Source organism: Ornithorhynchus anatinus, chromosome 11 (genome assembly GCF_004115215.2).
Source record: "Ornithorhynchus anatinus isolate Pmale09 chromosome 11, mOrnAna1.pri.v4, whole genome shotgun sequence".
In the NCBI taxonomy this organism is placed as follows: domain Eukaryota; kingdom Metazoa; phylum Chordata; class Mammalia; order Monotremata; family Ornithorhynchidae; genus Ornithorhynchus; species Ornithorhynchus anatinus.
In genome coordinates this window covers 49,279,119-49,298,453 of record NC_041738.1, presented here as the reverse complement: position 1 = coordinate 49,298,453, position 19,335 = coordinate 49,279,119, and the positions used below count along the sequence as shown (strand labels likewise).

Below are 19,335 nucleotides of genomic sequence, written 5' to 3'. Positions count from 1 at the left end.
CAGACATAGGAGGAAGCAGGCTGGCTCAGTAGAAAGAGCCCGGGCTTGGGAGTCAGAGGTCATGGGTTCGAATTCCGGCTCTGCCACTTGTCAGCTGGGTGACTGTGGGCAAGTCCCAACTTCTCTGTGCCTCAGTTACCTCATCTGTAAAATGGGGATGAAGACTGAGCCTCACGTGGGACAACCTGATTACCCTCTATCTCCCCTAGTGCTTAGAACAGTGCTCTGCACATAGTAAGCACTTAACAAATACCAACATTATTATTATTATTAGGAGGGATCATGGTTTCCCCCAGGGATCCAGCAAGTCCTGGTGGTGGTAGCTACTCTTTAATTTATTCATCCATATTTGCTCCCAACCTTTACCCTACTCCTAATACTAATGAAATACTATGAATGATGAGAAGAATAGAAGGATAATTTTATTGGGAAGCAGCATGCCCTAGTGGAAAGAGCATGCTCCTGGGAGTCAGAGAGCCTGGGTTCTAATCCCAGCTCCACCACTTGTCTGCTGTGGGCCTTGAACAAGTCGCTTACCTTCTTCCATGCCTCAGTTACCTCGCCTGTAAAATGGGGATTAGGACTGTGAACCCCATGTGGGAAATGAGCTCTGTCCAACCTCTTTATTTTGTATCTACCCCAGCGCTTAGTACAGTGCCTGGCACATAGTAAGTGCTTAAGAAATACCATTAAAAAAAGTTGGTACATCCCTAACCCTTTCTAAGAGAGAAACCAACTCACGGCTTCTCCAATCACCCTGATGCTACTGTTCTGGATAGATTCATCAGAGGTATTTACTGAGCACTTACTGTGTGCAGATGAGTCATTGGACCTTGGCCCATGTTCTTATGATTATGGTAGTGCTTCCCATAAGTTTTGTACATTCTTTTCAGACTAGAGGATGTTCCCCACAATTCTCCTTCCTCAAGCCCTATACCCACATTCAGGTTCCCCCTGGATTGGGGAAGCAGCATGGCATAGTGCCCAGAGGATGGGCTTGGGAGTCAGAAGGTCATGGGTTCTAATTCTGACTCCATCACTTGTCTGCTGTGTGACCTTGGGCAAATCACTTCCCTTCTCTGGGCCTCAGTTCCCTCATTCTATAAAATGGGAATTGAGACTGTGATGCCCATGTGGGACAGGGACTCTGTCTAACATGTTCACCTTGTATCCAGCCCAGTGCTTAGTATAGTGCCTGGCACCTAGTATGCACTTAACTTATACCACAATTATTATTATTATTGGCTCAAAATCATTCCCATGAAAAACCAGCCCAAATGCTCTGGGATGAGGATGAGGAGAGGTTTAGGAAGTAATCCAACAGTCAATCGTATTATTGAATGCTCACTGTGTGCAGAGTACTTTACAAAGTACTTAGGAAAGCACACTATAGCAGATGTTAGACATGTTCCCTGCCTACAAGGAGTTTACAGTCTAGAGGGGGAGACAGACATTAAAATAAATTGCAGTTATGTATATAAATTCTGGAGGGTTGGAGTTTGGGCAAATAAAAGTTACAAATCCAAGGATAAGGGTGAAGCACAAGGGAGAAGGAGTAGGGGAGTAACAAAGCCTCTACTTTCTTCTGCTGTTTTCATGATCTCCAAGAGGTTAATTGCTGCCCTAACCTCTGAACTAACATGGAGCTGCTCTGAGTTACACGTAGTTCTGAGTAGGCCTCCAAAGGGAAACAAGCAGTCCATTTGAACCATGTACAGGAGTAATAAACACTGCTCAACCACTGTTATTTATTGAGTGCTTATTTGTGCAGAGCACTATACTAAACACTTGGGATTGTTCAATAGAACAGAGTTGGTAGACGTGTTCCCTGCCCACACGTTTACGATCTGGAAGAGATGACCAGCCACCTCAGTAGCAGTTAAGTACTACAGTCTCCTGCCTTAAGCCCCTCACTCCATTTCTCTCCCAGATCTTTTGTGACTTGGGCTGGGCCCTTTGAATTTTGAAATATGGCACCCCTACCTATGGTGAATGTGAGGAAGCTGCCTCGCTCTGTTACCACTTGAGGTTGGCCCCTGGTTTCCCCCTCTGAGAACAAAGACCAACAGTGAATAACAGTCACTCCAAGGGACCGGTCCCCTCCATTATGTTGAAAGCTTAATCTGATCTTTTGACACAATCCATTTCCTCAATACCCACTGCATTTTTTCTTCTTTGAATGTTTATATTTAGTTACGGCCATTAAGCAAGTATCCTGCCTCATATGGTGACTTTATGAAAATTCCAGTCAAAAGATTTTCTTTTCATTTTAATGGACCAAAGGAGATGAGCTCCTTCCACTGGGTCATGAGATTAAAAAGTATAAAAAGACAACTGCTCTAAAGGAGACAACAATCACTGGATATCTTCATATTCAAAAGACACAAATTACTTAGTGAATAATAGTGCTAATGTCACAGCAGGTACTATTTTCCCCCAGTGTATATAAAAGCTCTCCAATAAACAGTTTCTTTCCTTATGAATATTCCCTGAGCTATATAGAGCCTCTAAAGAGTCAATCTATTAGAAGTCTACTCTTATCATACTTCTTAATGACAAGAGAGTTGAATTCATTTGAACCAATAAAGTCACACTAATTTGCATTTTCATCACCCACCCTCAGGTATTCCAAGTGTGACTTTCACTTTTAGGACCCAACTAGGCAATAAATGGATAGGCAGCCCCTTTAAAAGGATATTTATAATTCTTGAAAAATCTTATTGCCAAATCTTAATAGACTTTCTTACAACAATGCCTTGAATTCACTATCAAGATTCAGAAGTAGAGCATGAGTGAGCTATGCTGCACCATCTCATGATAAAATAGATTAAATCCTTAAAAAAGGAAACATTTTGGGGTGAAAATGAAATGCAGGTGAGAAAAAAAGTGTCACTGCATTTCTCTTGCTCCCATGAGTCCATCTGTGGGAAGAGTGGGGTGGAGCAGAAAGATGAATGGGCAGCTTTTTAGATCCGTAATTCCTTTGTTGAATTAAAAAAGAAAGGTTGTGTTTCAGTTCGAGCATTTTGCTGAAAGAGAAAATAGAAACTTCACAAAGCTAAGAGGAAACTCAGCAACAAAGAGTTTTGACGTGGCCACTGAACTTCCCTCAGTTCTCCCGGGTGAATATTTTAATGAAATTTTTCCCTTTCAGAATCATCTCATTTTCAAAAAATTGCTAGCTTTGTGAAAGATTCATATGGATTCCTTTCATCTCTCTTTCTCCACTGTCAGTGCAATTTTGGGTTTCTTCCCCCATCTATGTATTCTTCTTGTTCTTCCCAGCAAGAACAAGACTCATTATCCTGGAACATATTCATACAAATATCCCTATTTGACCCTCTGTCTCTGAATGAAGAGTAAAAGAGACAGGAGTGAAAAGGCTTAGCTGCCCATCCAAACACATTAACCCTTTTCCCACCCCCTTCTCCACCTTCCACCTTTTTCCCTGCCTCCCTCTCTCCCCATCCCCCTCATGCCCTCTCCTTTACTCCCCCTTCATTTCTCATCATTCTCTCGCCCCTCCTGCTTTTCTTCTCCCACTCATTCCTTTCCTACCTAATTCCCTTGTTTTCTCTCTCCCCCACCTCCTTGTCAGAGATTCAGAGCTGCTTAAAAGTGACTTGCAGCAGCAAAAGAAGAGTGAGCATCTCCTCTTCCCCAACTCCCATAGCCGCTCCTCCCCGCCCCCCATACTACTACAAACTCACAGCAGCAATCATTCAATATGAGTGTCTCTCCCAAAAGAACAACCCATAGCATTCTGCTCTAATTTTGTTGTCTGTCTGGGGGGCTGGGGGCAAACATTCTAAGACAATATTGTCCCCTCAGGGCGGCAGAGCATTACTTCACCCAGCTGCATCAGAGGATCAATTGTCCCTCAGGTGAATTCACTTTAATTCTGCTGGTTGAGCTCCAGCTGTGAGCAGCTGATGAGCTAGAAGAGCTTCGTCAAGCTGCTTTCTTCAAGGACTTGAAATCAGACTCGGGAGAGAGCTTTATTCTTTTTTCCTTACAATATTATTAACTGGGAATGGATCTAAATGGAGGATGGTCACTGACATTAGGAGGGCTGGGAATAGAAGGTTTCAGGAGAAAGGGAATCTCTTAGAGTGCCCTGAAAATTGGGAGATCAAGGCTCATTCAAAGAAGAGCTGGTCATGCAGCCAGAATATCTTGGTCTTCAAGCAAAGGTATGCTGGTCTATCCCCACTTCTGACTCTCTGTTCCATTTTCTTTTCTGTAAAGACACAAGCCCCCAGTATTCTTGTGACAGCTTTATTATTGGAATTGCTTTCTAACTCTGGAATCTAAACCCTGCCCTTGCTGGGTGGTATTTCCTTATTCCCAGTACTCTATGGTGTGGGCTGTGGGGAACTACATCAATCCGTGAAGTACCTTGAAAAGGAGATTACATACTGAATAAAGAGTGATCAACAGGATGCTGGGGGGATATCTGGATGGGGGGCATAGAAGGAGTAGGTGAGTGGCTGGAAGGGTGTGGGGGAAGGGTGGAGATAAATGGGGGTTGGTCAGGGTAGATTTATTCAGAAAGGGGGAGGTGGTGCATGAAGAAACAGTTAATGAAGGCCAGTGTAGGTAGAAAGGTAATGTGTTTAGATCAGTTGTGTAAAGTGCTTACTGTTTTTAGAGCACTTGGGAGAGTACAGTCTAAAAGTTGGTAGATATGTTCCTTGTCCACCGTGAACTTATTCAATCATTTATTGAATATTTGGGAGAGTATAACATAACTGGCAGTGTGTGGGGGGAGGGTGGGGCAGAGGGCTCCCTGGGATTAAGAAAGGAAATAGTGGAGACCAAATAGGCCTAAATTTTTAAAGGGCCACTAAATTGCTGAAACCTTGCTGCAAACTGGTTCACATCTCTTTGGCAAGGGATTGCTTTTACTCAGTTGGAGCCCTTTCCTCTTGATTTCCTCCTCTCTGGTGAGTCTCACAGTTTGTGGATATTCCCCATGCCCCATAGTTGAGGCCTCTTTTGCATTGCTTCAAATTATGCTTCCCAGCATGTGTGGAGCGTTTCCTGCTCCTCTTACTTGGCTTTTTTGGCTCCCACAGGAAGGGTTTGAAATTTCCTATGGCTAGGAAGCATTTGCCTAGTTTGGGAATTTCTTCTGTGCATGTGGTAATCATGTCCAATCTGTTCTGGCTTTGTGAAAGACTTCTTGGTGATCATTATTATTAAGCACTATTCTAAACCCTGGGGTAGATTCCAGCTAATCATGTTGGACACAATCCATGTCTCACGTGGGGCTCATCATCTAGGAGAGAGAGCAGGCATTAAATCCCCATTCCTACTGACGAGGAAACTGTTGCACAGAGAAGTTAAGTGACTGCCCAAGGTCCCATAGCAGACAAATGGTGAAGCCAGGATTAGAACCCCTGTCCTCTGACTCCCTGCTCTTTCTGTTAGCACTGTTCCCCGGTCCTTTGGGCTGGTGGGGAAGGGGGCCGGGAAGCAGAGCTGCAAGTCAGAGAACAAGTTGCCACTGAGCATGGGGAATGTTGGAATGAATAGGAGGTTTATTCCCACAAGAATCTGGACAGGCTACAAGCCTTCCCTGGTTAATTTTCCAACAGTCTATGCTGCATAATATAACTTTTGTCCATCCTCAACTCTTTTGTATATGTGGTTGTTCTACTGAGCATTCAATTATTTTGTCTACTTCTGTAAATATTTTGTCCATCCAACTAGAGTGTAAATTTAGTGTGGGCAGGGATCATGACACTTGTTCAGCCTTTAATTCCTGAGCTCCCAATACAGTGTATTGCACTACATGGGTGCTCAGTACTGCTAGTATTACAACTCTGTCTAGTGAGTGTCTAGCGTTGGATATTTAATTTTCTCTTTAGTTCCCCAAATTGTCTTACCTGCAACCTGAGAAACTGAGGGTATTATATAATAATGGTAATTTAAATCTTAAAAATGGGCCATCAGGTGGAGATAGGACTTATGTTAAAAAAAAAAAAAGTTGCTTCCTTATACCACCCTCTTATGTCTACCGGGTGGTGGGGCACCCTGGTTTGGGTAACAATATCCCTGTGACTAATTAAATGTTCTGGTACCTCTCCAGTTCCCATCTTTCATTTTCATTCTTTTGACTCTGAAAGTTATAAGGCCAGATAATTAGTTCTACATTGTCTACCTGTTCAATATTAGAAGAAAAATAGTCTAACACTGTTCACCTAGGGAGCTGAGTTCATGTCTTGGATCTCTTCTAAAAATCTCTCACTTAGTTAAATGGAACTGGTGACCTCTCAAATTAAGCTTGCTTCAGGGGAGCTAATTTAGCAAACTTTTGCAATTTATTACTTTGGTGTCCTACTGAAACTAGTTCTAGTCAAGTTTACTTTTGTTGCTTAAAAGGCATTTCTTTGATAAAGTGGTGCTTCAATTATACCACTCTCTTCAGTGCTGCTTCGGCTAACAGTTGATTTACATGGGAATTTACTCAATATCCCATGGTACGCTTTTTCCCCAGAGGGCTTTGGTTGGCCATCACATATTTAGCTTTATTGATGCACAGGCCTTAAATTCATATAAACTCTAAAAGAGAAGCCTGTTTCCTTGATCCCCAGCTAGTTGAAAGGTAGTCATTATATTCTATCAGGGCCTTGCAGGATGGCCTAATGGATAGAGCACAGGCCTGGGAAACAGAAGGTCATGGGTTCTAGTCCCCGGTCCACCACTTGTCTGCTGTGTGACCTTGGGGAAATCACTTCACTTTTTTGTGTCTCAGTTATCTCATCTGGAAAATGGGGATTGAGACCGTGAGCCCCACATGAGACAGGGACTATGTCCAACCTGAGTTGCTTCTTACCACCCCAGTGCTTAGTACAGTGCCTGGCACATAGTAAGCATTTAATAAGTATCATAATTATTATTACTGTTAATGTGGCCCAAACGAGATTTCAAAAATAGCTGCCAATGCTGGACACAACAACCTAAACATGGAGCTGGTGTTCTGTGTGAGCACAAATGAACCTTATAATGGTAAAGAGCTAAGAGCAAGGTGTAGTTAATGAATTACATTTCTACCAGACACAGGTGAACTTGAAAATGTCAAAGCTTGTTCTTTACCATTTAAAGAATTCCTCTACAGGGTGAAAGTTAGTGATGGGTGGAAGTTATTGTAAACAACTTTGATTTTTTCAACACTAGTTTGTGTTAAGTTTATTTCCTTTTGGGAAGATTCATTAAAGTGAAGCCCTTTTGCAAAAGTACAATTTAATGAGAGATTTTTAGTTCAATAGAAGGATGTTTCTGGTGTGAAAAATAAATTACAAGGAGGATTTTCCCTCTAAAAGAGAATTAATAAAATCCTTCCTTGTGATGACAATTCTGACATCTTGTCTAGTGTCTGGCAGAGAAGAAAGGCAGAGGCTGAATAAAAAGTTCCACTAACATCAAGGCCTGGCCAACATCTTATAATTATTCTGAAGTGAGAAAAGGTCACAGTCTGTTTGCTCAGTTGATGTAACACAAGTCCCGTTTATAACACAAAAGCTCTAGCTTGCTCTGTATTTAGACTTTCCTGAAGCCTAAGAAAGCAAATATTCAAGGTGTGTGTGTGGGGGGGGGGGGGGTCACAGAAAGCTCCCTGCTAAGAGATCTTTGGCCTGGTTGTTTTCCCATGTGTTGCTTCTCTATTTCATATAAGTTGTCATAAAGGGTGTGGTTTTTAGGTTCTCCTCTTATCCACTTGCTGAAGTGACGAAGCTTTTGGATGAGATACAGTGCCATCAAAACCGCCACAGATGTTCTCCATATTCTGTTTTATGGGGACTTGAAGAGGAGGTCTGTGATTGGCCTGCTGCTACAAAGTTGTGAGTTGTGTGACAATTGGATTGTTGGCTTTAGAGGCTTTCAAACCCATGAACCTCAAGGCAAAGGAGTTGAATTACAGCCTCACGTGACACCTCCCTTAGTTATGACACAATCCAGACACTAATGGCTACACCCATGGTCATATGCAATCCAGACAAGTCCCTATAGTGCCTGCCCGCCCCCCCCCCCCGACATCTCTGCCCTCCCCACCCCCCACCTCCTCAGGTTGGACTGTAGACTATAAGCTTGTTGTGGGAAGGGAATGTGTCTGTTTATTATATTGTACTCTCCCAAGAGCTTAGTACAGTGCTTTGCATACAGTAAGTGCTCAATAACTGCAACAGAATTAAATGAATGAATGGAAGGCATTCTTAGCAGTTCTGTAGCTTGAGCAGAGCTGGGACTGTTTGGCATCCCATTTTCAGACCTCTGTTGCATGATCCCAAGAAGATAATAATAGTATTTTAGTGCTTACTATGTGTCAAGCACTGTTTTAAGCACTGGGGTAGATAAAGGACAATCAGATTGTCCCATGTGGGGCTCACCCTTTTAATTCCCATTTTACAGATGAGGTAACTGAGGCACAGAGAAGTTAAGTGACTTGCCCAAGGTCACCCAGCAGACAAGTGGCAGAGCTGGGACTAGAACCCACATCCTTTGACTCCCAGGCTCTGCTCTTTCCACTAAGCCACGCTGCTTAGGCAATCTGTTACTTGCTTCCTGGTTTCCCAAGGCGAATCCTAGGAAAGGCCAACAACCCCAGTCTCCTAAGGCAGATTTTGGTTGTATGTGTGAGAGTGGGAAGCAAAAGCTTAAGCGGACTCCAATTGCTGACATGTCAGCCCAAGCATTCTCCTCCGTGAGATGCAGGAAGCCATTTTTCTTTAATTTCCAGGTGGAAACTCCACAGCCTGACAAAAAATGCCTATGTGAGCCCACAGTGGGGTCTTCTCTGGCCATTGCCCCTGGGCCAGGGTCAGGTTTTCCCAGGGGAGAGTATACTCTTTGGCCCAGATGGATTTGGAAATTGTCTTCTTTCCAGGGATATCAGGGAAGGTCAGAGCCAGACAGACCCCTGCCAGGAGGATCCCAGAGTCAAGGCCACTGGGAGTTCAGATTGGCTCAGAAGATGCCAGCTTAGTCTGGGCTTCCAGGGCTGCTTCCTGAATGGATTGAATCACCTGGACACTGAACCCCTACACTAGTTTGGATGACTTAATGTTGCCTCATTTGAGAACTGCTCCAGAGTCTAGGATGCAGGCTGTGCCAGAGACCCTCTAAGAGGAGCTCCCGGGCTTGGGAGTCAGAGGTCGTGGCTTCTAATCCCGGCTCTGGCACTTGTCAGATGAGTGACTTTGGGCAAGTCACATAACTTCTCTGTGCCTCAATGACCACATCTGTAAAATGGGATTAAGACTGTGAACCCCACGTAGGGCAACCTGATTACCTTGTATCCTCCAACACTTAGAAGAGTGCTTGGCACATAGTAAGTGCTTAACGAATGCCATCAGTATTAATAATACTGGGATATTAATAATAATATCCCAGCAAGCATCAAATGGATGGACTGACCTATCAATCAAGAGGCCTGCTTGAAGGCATATTCTCTGAACCCAGGAATGCTGCTCTCATGAGTTAAACCTGATGTTCTTCATGCAAAGGCTGCTGCATTATGACAAAAAGTACTAGATTTTCAAGTCCCTTTTCATCAGCATGAAATGAGGGAACGAACATTCACCCTGGGAATTTTCTATTTTTATCTTGTTGTCATGCAACTCATTTCAGTTGGCCATGTCCATTGAGGAGGCAGTATTATACGGAGCAGAGGCTTTGAAGTACAAGCTATAGAAGAAAGCCATTTTTCAAAGCCCAGACAAGGTGTACATTATAAGAATTATTAGATTGTACTGAAGTCCCTCTTTCATTTCTCTATCCTCCCACCCCTGCTCCTCTCAGCTCTAAGTCAATCTTTCAACATAGTGGGGAGAAAGCTTTGACTATGTTTCTGGCTAAAGCTTTACCCCTTCCACTGTGCCACCTTGCCAGCACCTTTTTCAGGACAACTGGTGATGTCAGATGGCCTGACCAGAAATCAGTGTCGCTAAATGGTGCTGCCAACTGGGTAGAATTTTTTCCACTCTTCCTTGTGGAAAGGGCAGAGTTACTCATGGATTTATGGAAATGCAGTGATCAAGGAAGGAGAGATTGGATGTTGAGTGTTAACAGAGCTTGTAAGGAAAGACTGTATACCAAACTAAGACATTTTAAGAAGGTCAGACAAGTGATAAGCAGGGATGCTGAAGCTTCTAGTCAGATCATGTTTTTTCTTTGAATGAAGAAGAAAGGCTTTGCAGTGACTTTTTTAAAAAAATGATCTATTGTTTTGGCAATGCACATCCATATATCCAGTAGAAGACTCTGGATTTCTCTACCCAGAAAGAGGAAGAATCAAAAGAAGCACACTCTTGGAACCATTTTAGATCTTTTGAGTTAATGATACTCAACTAGTGTTTCTAGGCAATCTAAAACGCTCCAATATGATTCCAAAAGACATATCTGCAAAGTGTAATAATAATAATAATATTGGTATTTGTTAAGCGCTTACTAAGTGCAGAGCACTGTTCCAAGTGCTAGGGTAGATACAGGGTAATCAGGTTGTCCCACGTGAGGCTCACAGTCTTAATCCCCATTTTACTGATGAGGTTAAAGAGTCCCAGAAAGTTGTGACTTGCCCACAGCCACACAGCTGACAAGTGGCAGAGCCAGGATTTGAACCCATGACCTCTGACTCCCAAGCCTGTGTTCTTTCCATTGAGCCATGCTGCTTCTCTAGCCATGCTGTGTAAGGCCAGGGAGGTGTGAAAAGACAGCAGAGAAAGGATAGAAAAGGCTACTAGGCAAAAACAGCACTGCTCCAAACATTTAGAACTCTAGAGAGATTGATTTTGGGCTCCACTGCCTCCTTCACCATTTGCAATTTTTTCCAGAATTTTATTTTTAATGATTAGTGACCAGCCACTGGAGAATACTGATTAGATGGGGAAAATACTGCTGCAGAACCTGCTTAAAATAGGGTCATGCCTTTCTTTCAGAATCCACCAAAGACATTATGAGTTGGTGACAGACTGTTTATAACTTAGCATTTTATTTAATCATTTCCCTTCCTCCAGGTCATTTGAGTTCAACCTTCATTCTCCACTTACTTTTCTAATATGGACTCTTTAGATGTTCCTTAGCAGCCGGTCCTTCAATCTAGTAACTACCTCTCCCTTGCCACCTTTACCGACCTGTTGTACCTGGTGAAGGAACAAAGATGTAAGCAGAATTATAGTCGGAACAAAGGAAGGGAGTGACAGGAATGAGTTTTGGAACTCTTAGACTTTTTGCCACGTATACATGTTCAGCTACAATTACCTCTTCAGCCAATATTTCTCTGTGGTAGATACAGGATAATTGGGTTGGACACAGTCCTTGTCCTACATATGGTTTACAGTTTTAATCCCCATTTTACAGATGAGATACCTAAGGCACAGAGAAGTGAAATAATTTGCCCAAGGTCCCACAGCAGACCTCATGTCAGGATTAAAACCCAGGTCCCTGTTACTTCCAGTCTTGTCCTCTATCCACTAGACCATTCTGCTTCTCAGAAGGCCGCCTATTTGTGGGCAGGGAATGTGTTTACCAACTTTGTTGACTGTACTCTCACCAGTGCTTTGTACAGTGATCTGCACACAGTAAGTGATCAAAAAATATGATGATGTCTTCTCATACAGTGTGGGCTAATAATCTCACAAAGGTAATGCTTGGGTGGTAGGAAGATGGGTCTCATTCTGTAGATTTTCTGGTCAGTCCAACTGAATTTGGATTCAGTTCAGTGCCTGTATAAACTACAAAGCCTGTAGGCAGAATGTTAGTCTCAGAACACATGCACTTTCCTCCCAAAGAATGGGTCACTTGAATGAGAAGAGTGGGCGGCTGGTGCCTTCTCTCCCAAGCATTTATTCATTCAATAGTATTTATTGAGCACTTACTATGTGCAGAGCACTGTACTAAGCATTTGGAATGTACAATTTGGCAACAGATAGATATAATCCCTGCCCAATGAGGGGCTCACAATCTAAACGGGGGCCGGCCTTGTTGACTTTATACAGCAACGAGCTAATGTGAACTATGATATTCCCTCACCACCCCCTTCTTGGTTTCCCTAATACTTTGTCATCTTTGTATGCTTCTGTAGCCTCAGTTCAATAGCAATGTTATACAAAGAATATCTAGGGCAAATGAATAAAAATAATAATTGTGATATTTAAGTGGTTTCTATTTCCCAATCACTGTGAGTTAGTGCTTGGGAAGCTACGACACACTCAAATCAGACATAATCCCTGTCCCACCCAGGGCTCATACTCGAAACAAATTGTCAAACCATGTATAATTTTGTTTTAATGCCTAAATTGGAGGATCATAAGGTTTGGAGGACCTCTGCCAAACTAACTCTCTTCCCCTCTTCAAAGCCCTAATGAGAGCTCACCTCCTCCAAGAGCCTTCCCACACTGAGCTTCCCCCATTTCCCTCTGCTCCCACTGCTGCCTCTCGCCCCTGCCCTTCACCTCCCCTCAGCTAAGCCACCTTTCTCCCCCTTTCCCTCTGCTCCTCCCCCTCTCCCCTCGGCACTGTGCTCGTCCGCTCATTTGTATATATTTTTATTACCGTATTTATTTGTTAATGGGGTGTACAACCCCTTGATTCTATTTATTGCTACTGTTGTTGTCCGTCTGTCTCCCCCGATTAGACTGTAAACCCATCAGTGGGCAGGGATTGTCTCTATTTGTTGCTGAATGGTACATTCCAAGCACTTAGTACAGTGCTCTGCACATAGTGAGAGCTCAATAAATACTATTGAATGAATGAATGAATGAATGAATGGAGGATCATAAGCCCTTGGAGGGTAGGGACCTCTACCATTTGTCCTAGCAAATAGTGGGCATGGAGTGAATTTGAGGAAATGAACGAGCTTAACCCTTAGAATCCATTCACACCACATTTGATGCTGATGTTCAGCTGCCTTAAAAATCCTTTAGCTAAATTGAATTAAACTGAAAACTCAGCTAGGTTGTCACAGCTGTACTTAAATTTCCCCTTCCCATCCCTCTCCAATAAGATGCTTCTATTTCTGTTTAGTTCATTCGCAGGTGAAACATCTCTTTGCATAAACTGAAATGAAGCATGCCCTTGGCTAGGCAAAACATGAAGCTTTCTGCTTGCCACTAAAATCTCTGTAATGAAAATCTGTTTTGGGTTTCTCAGCAGGTGTAAAATTTGGAGTAAGTTGTTTCTTTAATAGTAATTTAAGGGGACATCTGCTCATGTTTGTGCATTTTTCCATGTCTTTCTCATTACAAAAACTGTAACCAAACTAAGTGGCTAGTCCCTCACCTAAGAAGGGTAAATGTTTTCTCTCCTCTTAAATAGAAAATTTAAATCCCAAGAGTATTGGTCCAAAGCACAGATTGGCTGAAGGTGCTACAATGAATGATCAAGCTGATATTAAAATATTGATTCTGTTTGTGGTTTCCTCAGGTGCTGCTGTTAGCGTTTGCAGATGATTTAGAATGCACCCCTGGATTTCAGCAAAAAGAATTTCGTATTGCCCAGCCTTCTGAATTTGTCGAGGACCAGCTGATCGTAAACTGTAAGAAATGTTACTTATGAAATGTATTCCAGACATATCTGAATTTACCAATACTTCTGAATATATTGAAGAGTTATGAATCTGCTTTGATTTGAGTCAGCAACTAGGTAGTTTTAAAGTTTTTGTTGCATATTCTCCTGTGCTTGTCCATGGATGAGTGCTGAGTTCTGCCAAACGTGCTTTTTGTTAAGACTATATGAAGAAGGTTGGTAAAGGACCTTCTATTAGAAACTCTGAGTTGCTCTTCAGAATTTCAGAATCTTCTGGAATTCCCAGAAGGAAATATGAGTAATGGGGCTGTTGGTCTCCAGACTGATTTACCTCTTAAATGATAGGAAATCAACGTGTTGCTTCTCTGATATAGGATTCATAGTAGGGGAAATTGCTTTTTTTCTGTATTGTCCTAGTTCAGAACTTGAGAGTAGCAGTTAGTCTAACACACATAACTATGTCCCACTATTTTTTTTCCCCACTGTAGGAAGGCCATGAAGGTCTAGAGCTCAGTTAGGTTTACAAACTCATGTCAACACAAAGGGAGGGGTGGGAGAGTGACACCTAAAGTAGGAAAAGATAAGGAGAGGGAAAAGGTTTTAAAGATCTTGTTCGTTCCAGTCTGCACCAAACAATTGCGAAAAGCCTCCCAGTGTTACTGAAACATATGACCTTTCGGCTATCTCCTTAATTCCCATCCAAACCCTGTTTAGGAAGTCAATAGCTGTACCATTTTTTCACTTCTGGCAGATTGCAAGTACATGATCACATTCATTTCTGCTCTTGGTCACTGTGTACCACTAAGGATGATTTGGGAATGGAGAATACAAAAACACTCTAACTCCTTCAGTAGTGTTACTTCAAGTAGTTTCCTAGAGGCTTCAGAGCCAGCTGAGGTCTGAGATTCCTGAGCTTTAGGGCCAATAATTGTTTGGAGGTTGGGTCAGTGTGTATGAAAGAACAGCTGTTTAAGTCATAGTTGATTGGGCTTTCACATGGGGCTGGGATAAATTGCACTGGTGTAGAACTGACACAATAATTAAGATGCAGTGTTTAGTAGCGAGTGAGATTGCACAAGGATGCCCATAAACACCTTGAGACAATTAAGTGAATTGAATTATTTAAACAACCAAAGCGGGGTAAATGACCAGATGCAGAATATACAGCAATGACTGGTGCTCAGTATGGGGGAGTCTCATTAATTGGATGCCCGACATGTGACACTTGGATAGATGTGAAACTCCGATATGGTAGTCAGAAACCTGCATCTTTCTTTTTTGTTTGTGTCTATCAGAATCAGTACTTTTAAAAGGCATCTGTTTGTGAATAACCATTTTCCTGCTTGCTCTGCTTTTTTTTCAAGTCATTATCCACAATTGCATCTATGTTAACATGCACTGGATTGTGAAGCCCACCATGAATATGTAAATTAAGAGTTGGTATGCAAAGCAGGCCTGTAACTGGGATTGCTTTTGTAATCTCTGCTACATGAAACAACTTTGATAATTCACCACTGAAAAGCAGGCAACAATCATACTTTAGGGTGATCTTTTTAATTTAAACTAGAAGGGACTTTGTATATGCCAATACCAAAGTGTGGGTGTGTGTGTTAGTAATTAGGGGACTTGTGGCTATTGTTTCTGAGTTGGCTAGTTAACTCTGAATGGAATCACATTCACTAACAATACAAAACATTCCGGGGAAGGAAATGATTCAAGATAGTCAAAGATATTTAAGGTTTTTGTTTTTGCAAGTTGGATCCGGGAAATTGTCTTTGGAATCACAACTTGGCCAAGAAATGCCTCTTCTTGATTGTTTCATTGCAGGCCAGGATGGCCCCCTTGTGCATGCTGCTCATTGACAATCCCACTCAGGCTTATGATGAGGTGGCCTAAGAGCTCTGAGGCCAGGGGTGGGAGGGGAAGGCAAGCAGGCCCCAAAATCTGCCAGCCAGAGACTTCATCCTTCCTAAAGCCAGCATTGCCTAGAGGAGGATAGCAAGGTTAGCAAGAGAAAGTGTGCTTTGGGATCTAGGGAAGGACTCGGTTGGCCAAGCCCATTGCCCCATGCAGAAGGTGAAAGCAGACAAGTGGAGCCAGTTGAGGGGTGGGGGAAGGTATGCCTTGGATTTGGAATCTTAGAGCTAGAAAATTCATATTGTTCGATAGCTCTGTTTCCATCGGAGATGCCCCAAATGATCTTTAATGTCTCGGTACATATGCGTTCATAATGTCTGGTGGCTCATCTGTAATTCTTTGGAGTAAAGGATATCTAGAGGGGCTGAGAGATGTCCAAGTGTGGAGATCTTTACAGGACTAGAAGTAGATGGTTTTAAGGACTCCAACAAGCTTGTTACTCTGGAGGCCTTTACGTACGTAGATAACCTTCCTATTCAAAGACAGTCCTGATGGCCAAGATTTGTCTTTTCAGCTACATTCATGTTATTGACAATGGGGCAGCATCAGACACAACCATACCATGCATACACAAGCAGTATCCTTTCTTGGGTTCTTATTGCAATAATGGTACATCTGTCTCTGACCCTAGACTTATTTTCAACCAATTTCTCTTTCAACATTTTTTTGGAGTCTGCATATTCATTCAGGGACCATTTTCATCCACTAATCTTTCCTTTTACATCACTCTTAATCTTCCCCCATCCTCCTCAATTCTAATTTCCTTATCTTTTCTACTTTAACTGTTACTAATAGTCATCTCCATTCTTCTTTTTGACTTGCTAATATTTTATTCACTGTTCACTCCTATACATCTCTCTGTCTGTTTCAAGCCTTTCATTTTCTTCACATCCAAATTACTCTTTATTCTACTTTTATTTCCATTAACTCTACTTTCTTCTCTTTAAAAGTCCATTTTAAAACTCGCTGTCAGGATCAAAACATGGCATCTAACTATCTCTTCAGAATGTCGACAAGAAAAATCTTTTCATTGTACCTGTAGTAGCACTTTTGTCCTCCCTGACCGATTTATAACTTGGGCAAACTTTCTCAGGTTTCCCTTCAACTTGGGAAGGTTTACTTCTGCCTTATATTTTTCAAAGCACTCGTGTTCTGAGTTTGAAGATATTTCGCCAACTACATCGTAAGCTCCTTGCAGACAGGGATTTTGTGTACCAACAACATTCCATTCCACTCTCCCAAGTGCTAAGGACAGTACTCTGACACAGTAAGCACTAAATGAACATCACTGATTGACTTTTCATTCATCATTCAATAGGATTTATTGAGCGCTGGCTATGTGCAGAACACTGTACTAAGCACTTGGAATGTACAATTCGGCACCAGATAGAGACAATCCCTGCCCAAAGACTGGCTCATGGTCTAATCAGGGGAGACAGATGGACAAAAACAAGACAACATAATCAGGATAAATAGAATGAAGGGGATGTACACCTCATTAACAAAATAAATAGGGTAATAAAAATATACACACATGAGCACAGTGCTGAGGGGAGGGGGAGGAGCAGAGGGAAAAGGGGCTTAGCTGATGGGAGGTGAAGGGGGAAAGGGGGAGGGAGCAGAGGGTGGAGGAGGAACAGAGAGGCAGCAGAGGGAAAAGGGGTACTCTGGTTCCTTAGTTCTAATTATAAAAACACACACAAAGGAAGATGAATGCTCCTTATACAATGAATTGTGATTCAAAATATGCCTCAGAGTAGTGGCACTAATAATATTTATTGAACAACCTTTGGGGACAATACCCTGTACCGAATACCTGGCACATCACTGTTTATTGTTGTTTGTTCTTTCCCAAACTCTTAATACTATTGGAAAGAGCACGGGTTTGGAAGTAAGAGAATGTGGGTTCTAATCCTGGCTCTGCCCCTTGTCGCTGTATATGTGGCCGAAATATACATTCCAAGCGCTTAGTAAAGTGTTCTGCACATAGTAAGCGCTCAATAAATACTATTGAATGAATGAATGATCTTGGGCAAGTCACTTACTTCTCTGGGCCTCAGTCACCTCATCTGTAAAGTGGGGTTTAAGACGATGAGCTCCGTGTGGGACAACCTGCTCACCTTGTATCTAACCCAGAGCTTAGAATTGTAAGAGCTTAAGGAATACCATAATAATAATTTTTTTATTAAAGACGTTTGAGTGAATTAAGATGACAAAAGTTGAAGAAGATGCAGGGCTCAATGTGGAGTGTAAGACTCCGATTTACATTTTATAACTGATGATCTTTTGTGGGACCTGATTCCTTGATTCTTTTTAAAATCCAACGACACTAGTGTCAAATACTTTGAGGTGGAAAGCACTGTTGGAAAATAGCGCAAGTGGACAAGGGACTGTTAGAGTGGTAAGATTGAGTGAATTACAATAGTTGTTTAATTCAACACCTCTCTCCCTCTTAATGGGAATGGGTCAATTAAAGCTAACACTGAGATTGTCTTGCTTTTCATATGTATTGTGATCCTAGACATTGCCGTCAAAAGAGGTAAATAACGTCTCATCACAAATGTGCTCTGATGCCATTCTTTAAGTAGGCAAGTTCATCTTTTCCTCTGGGGTGGATAGAGGTGACCTTTTTTAATTTACTGTATTTGGGCATCGCTTGTCTTTGGCCTTCAGACACGTTTTTTCAGTAGCTTCAATTTAGTAAAGTGAGACCTCTAGGTCATGATAAGAGACAAGACTTGATCATGCCACCATGAGAGTCCTAACCAGACATGTCAAATGTGGAAATGTAATTGCATTGCATTAATCATGTTTATACTTAACATACATGAATCACGGCTTTGGGGGGTATTTTTTAATTGGCTATAAATCAAAAAGAACACATGAAAAATGAAGGCAATTAATGAAAAAGAGATAAATGCTGTGTTTTGCATGCTAAATCGGAAAATACATTGCCAGCGATGTAAATGTCAAAACAAAGGAGGTTTTGACCCCTTTAAAAAAAATTAATTTGGATGTTAATTAGCAGCTGACTCTGTTAGGTGATAGATTGCAGGTTTGTGGAGTTTAGGCTACCCCTAAATCGGGGCTTTGGTCTAACCATAAGCAGGCACTTGTGGTTTGGTGTCTCTCTTTTTTTTTTCTTTTCCAAAAGCTAGCTTCCTTTACATTCTTCCAACCTTCAGTGACACTGGGAGGCTTTGTCTATCAGTAGGTTGGGAGACTAATGAGCAGATAAATTGGTGTTTCTGAAAGTTGTCTTTGCTGCAATACAGACAGTGCTTGATGGAAAAGAGATACTTTCTTTTGTCCAGGTTTCAAGTGTCTTTTCATGACGGAGTATAATATCACTTGGCTCCTTCTGCTACCCAGCCTGCACACTTTGCTCCTGTGGTGCTAATCTTCTCACTCTGCCTCAATCTCGCCTGTCTTGCCGTTGGCCCATGGCCCATTTCCTGCCTTTGGCCTGGAACACCTTCCCTCCTCTAATCCACCAGACAATTACTCTCTCCACCGCCCCCCCCACAAAAAAAAAAAAGCCTTGCTGAAGGAACATCTCCTCCAAAAGGCCTTCCCAGACTAAGCTGCACTTTTTCCTCATCTCCCACTCCCTTCTGCGTCACCCTGACTTGTTCCTTTGCTCTCCTCTCCCCACCCCCCACCCCATGGCACTTATGTATATATCAGTAATTTTATTTATATAGATGTCTGTCTTCCCCCCACATCCTCCCCCAACCCCAGACTGTAAGATCATTGTTGGTGGGGATTTTCTTTCTTTATGGCTATATTGTACTTTCCCAGGTGCTTAATACAGTACTGTGCATACAGTAAGTGCTCAAATATAATTGAATGAATGAATCGGAATGTCATGCTCACTGTGTGAATAGGCAG

At 42.2% G+C, this 19,335-nt stretch overlaps 1 protein-coding gene across 3 annotated transcripts in view; it reads left to right on the top strand.

The window, feature by feature from the left end:
- CDH13 (cadherin 13) overlaps positions 1-19,335 on the top strand; it is a 901,878-nt gene that overhangs the window by 152,782 nt on the left and 729,761 nt on the right. For 2 of the 3 annotated variants that reach the window (XM_029074853.2, XM_029074855.2), the window contains exon 2: positions 13,426-13,537. In XM_029074853.2, the coding sequence (XP_028930686.1) occupies positions 13,426-13,537 (112 nt within the window). Of the gene's footprint in view, positions 1-4,124; positions 4,194-13,425; positions 13,538-19,335 lie in introns of those variants that run through there. The other variant, XM_029074854.2, reaches the window with a different exon arrangement.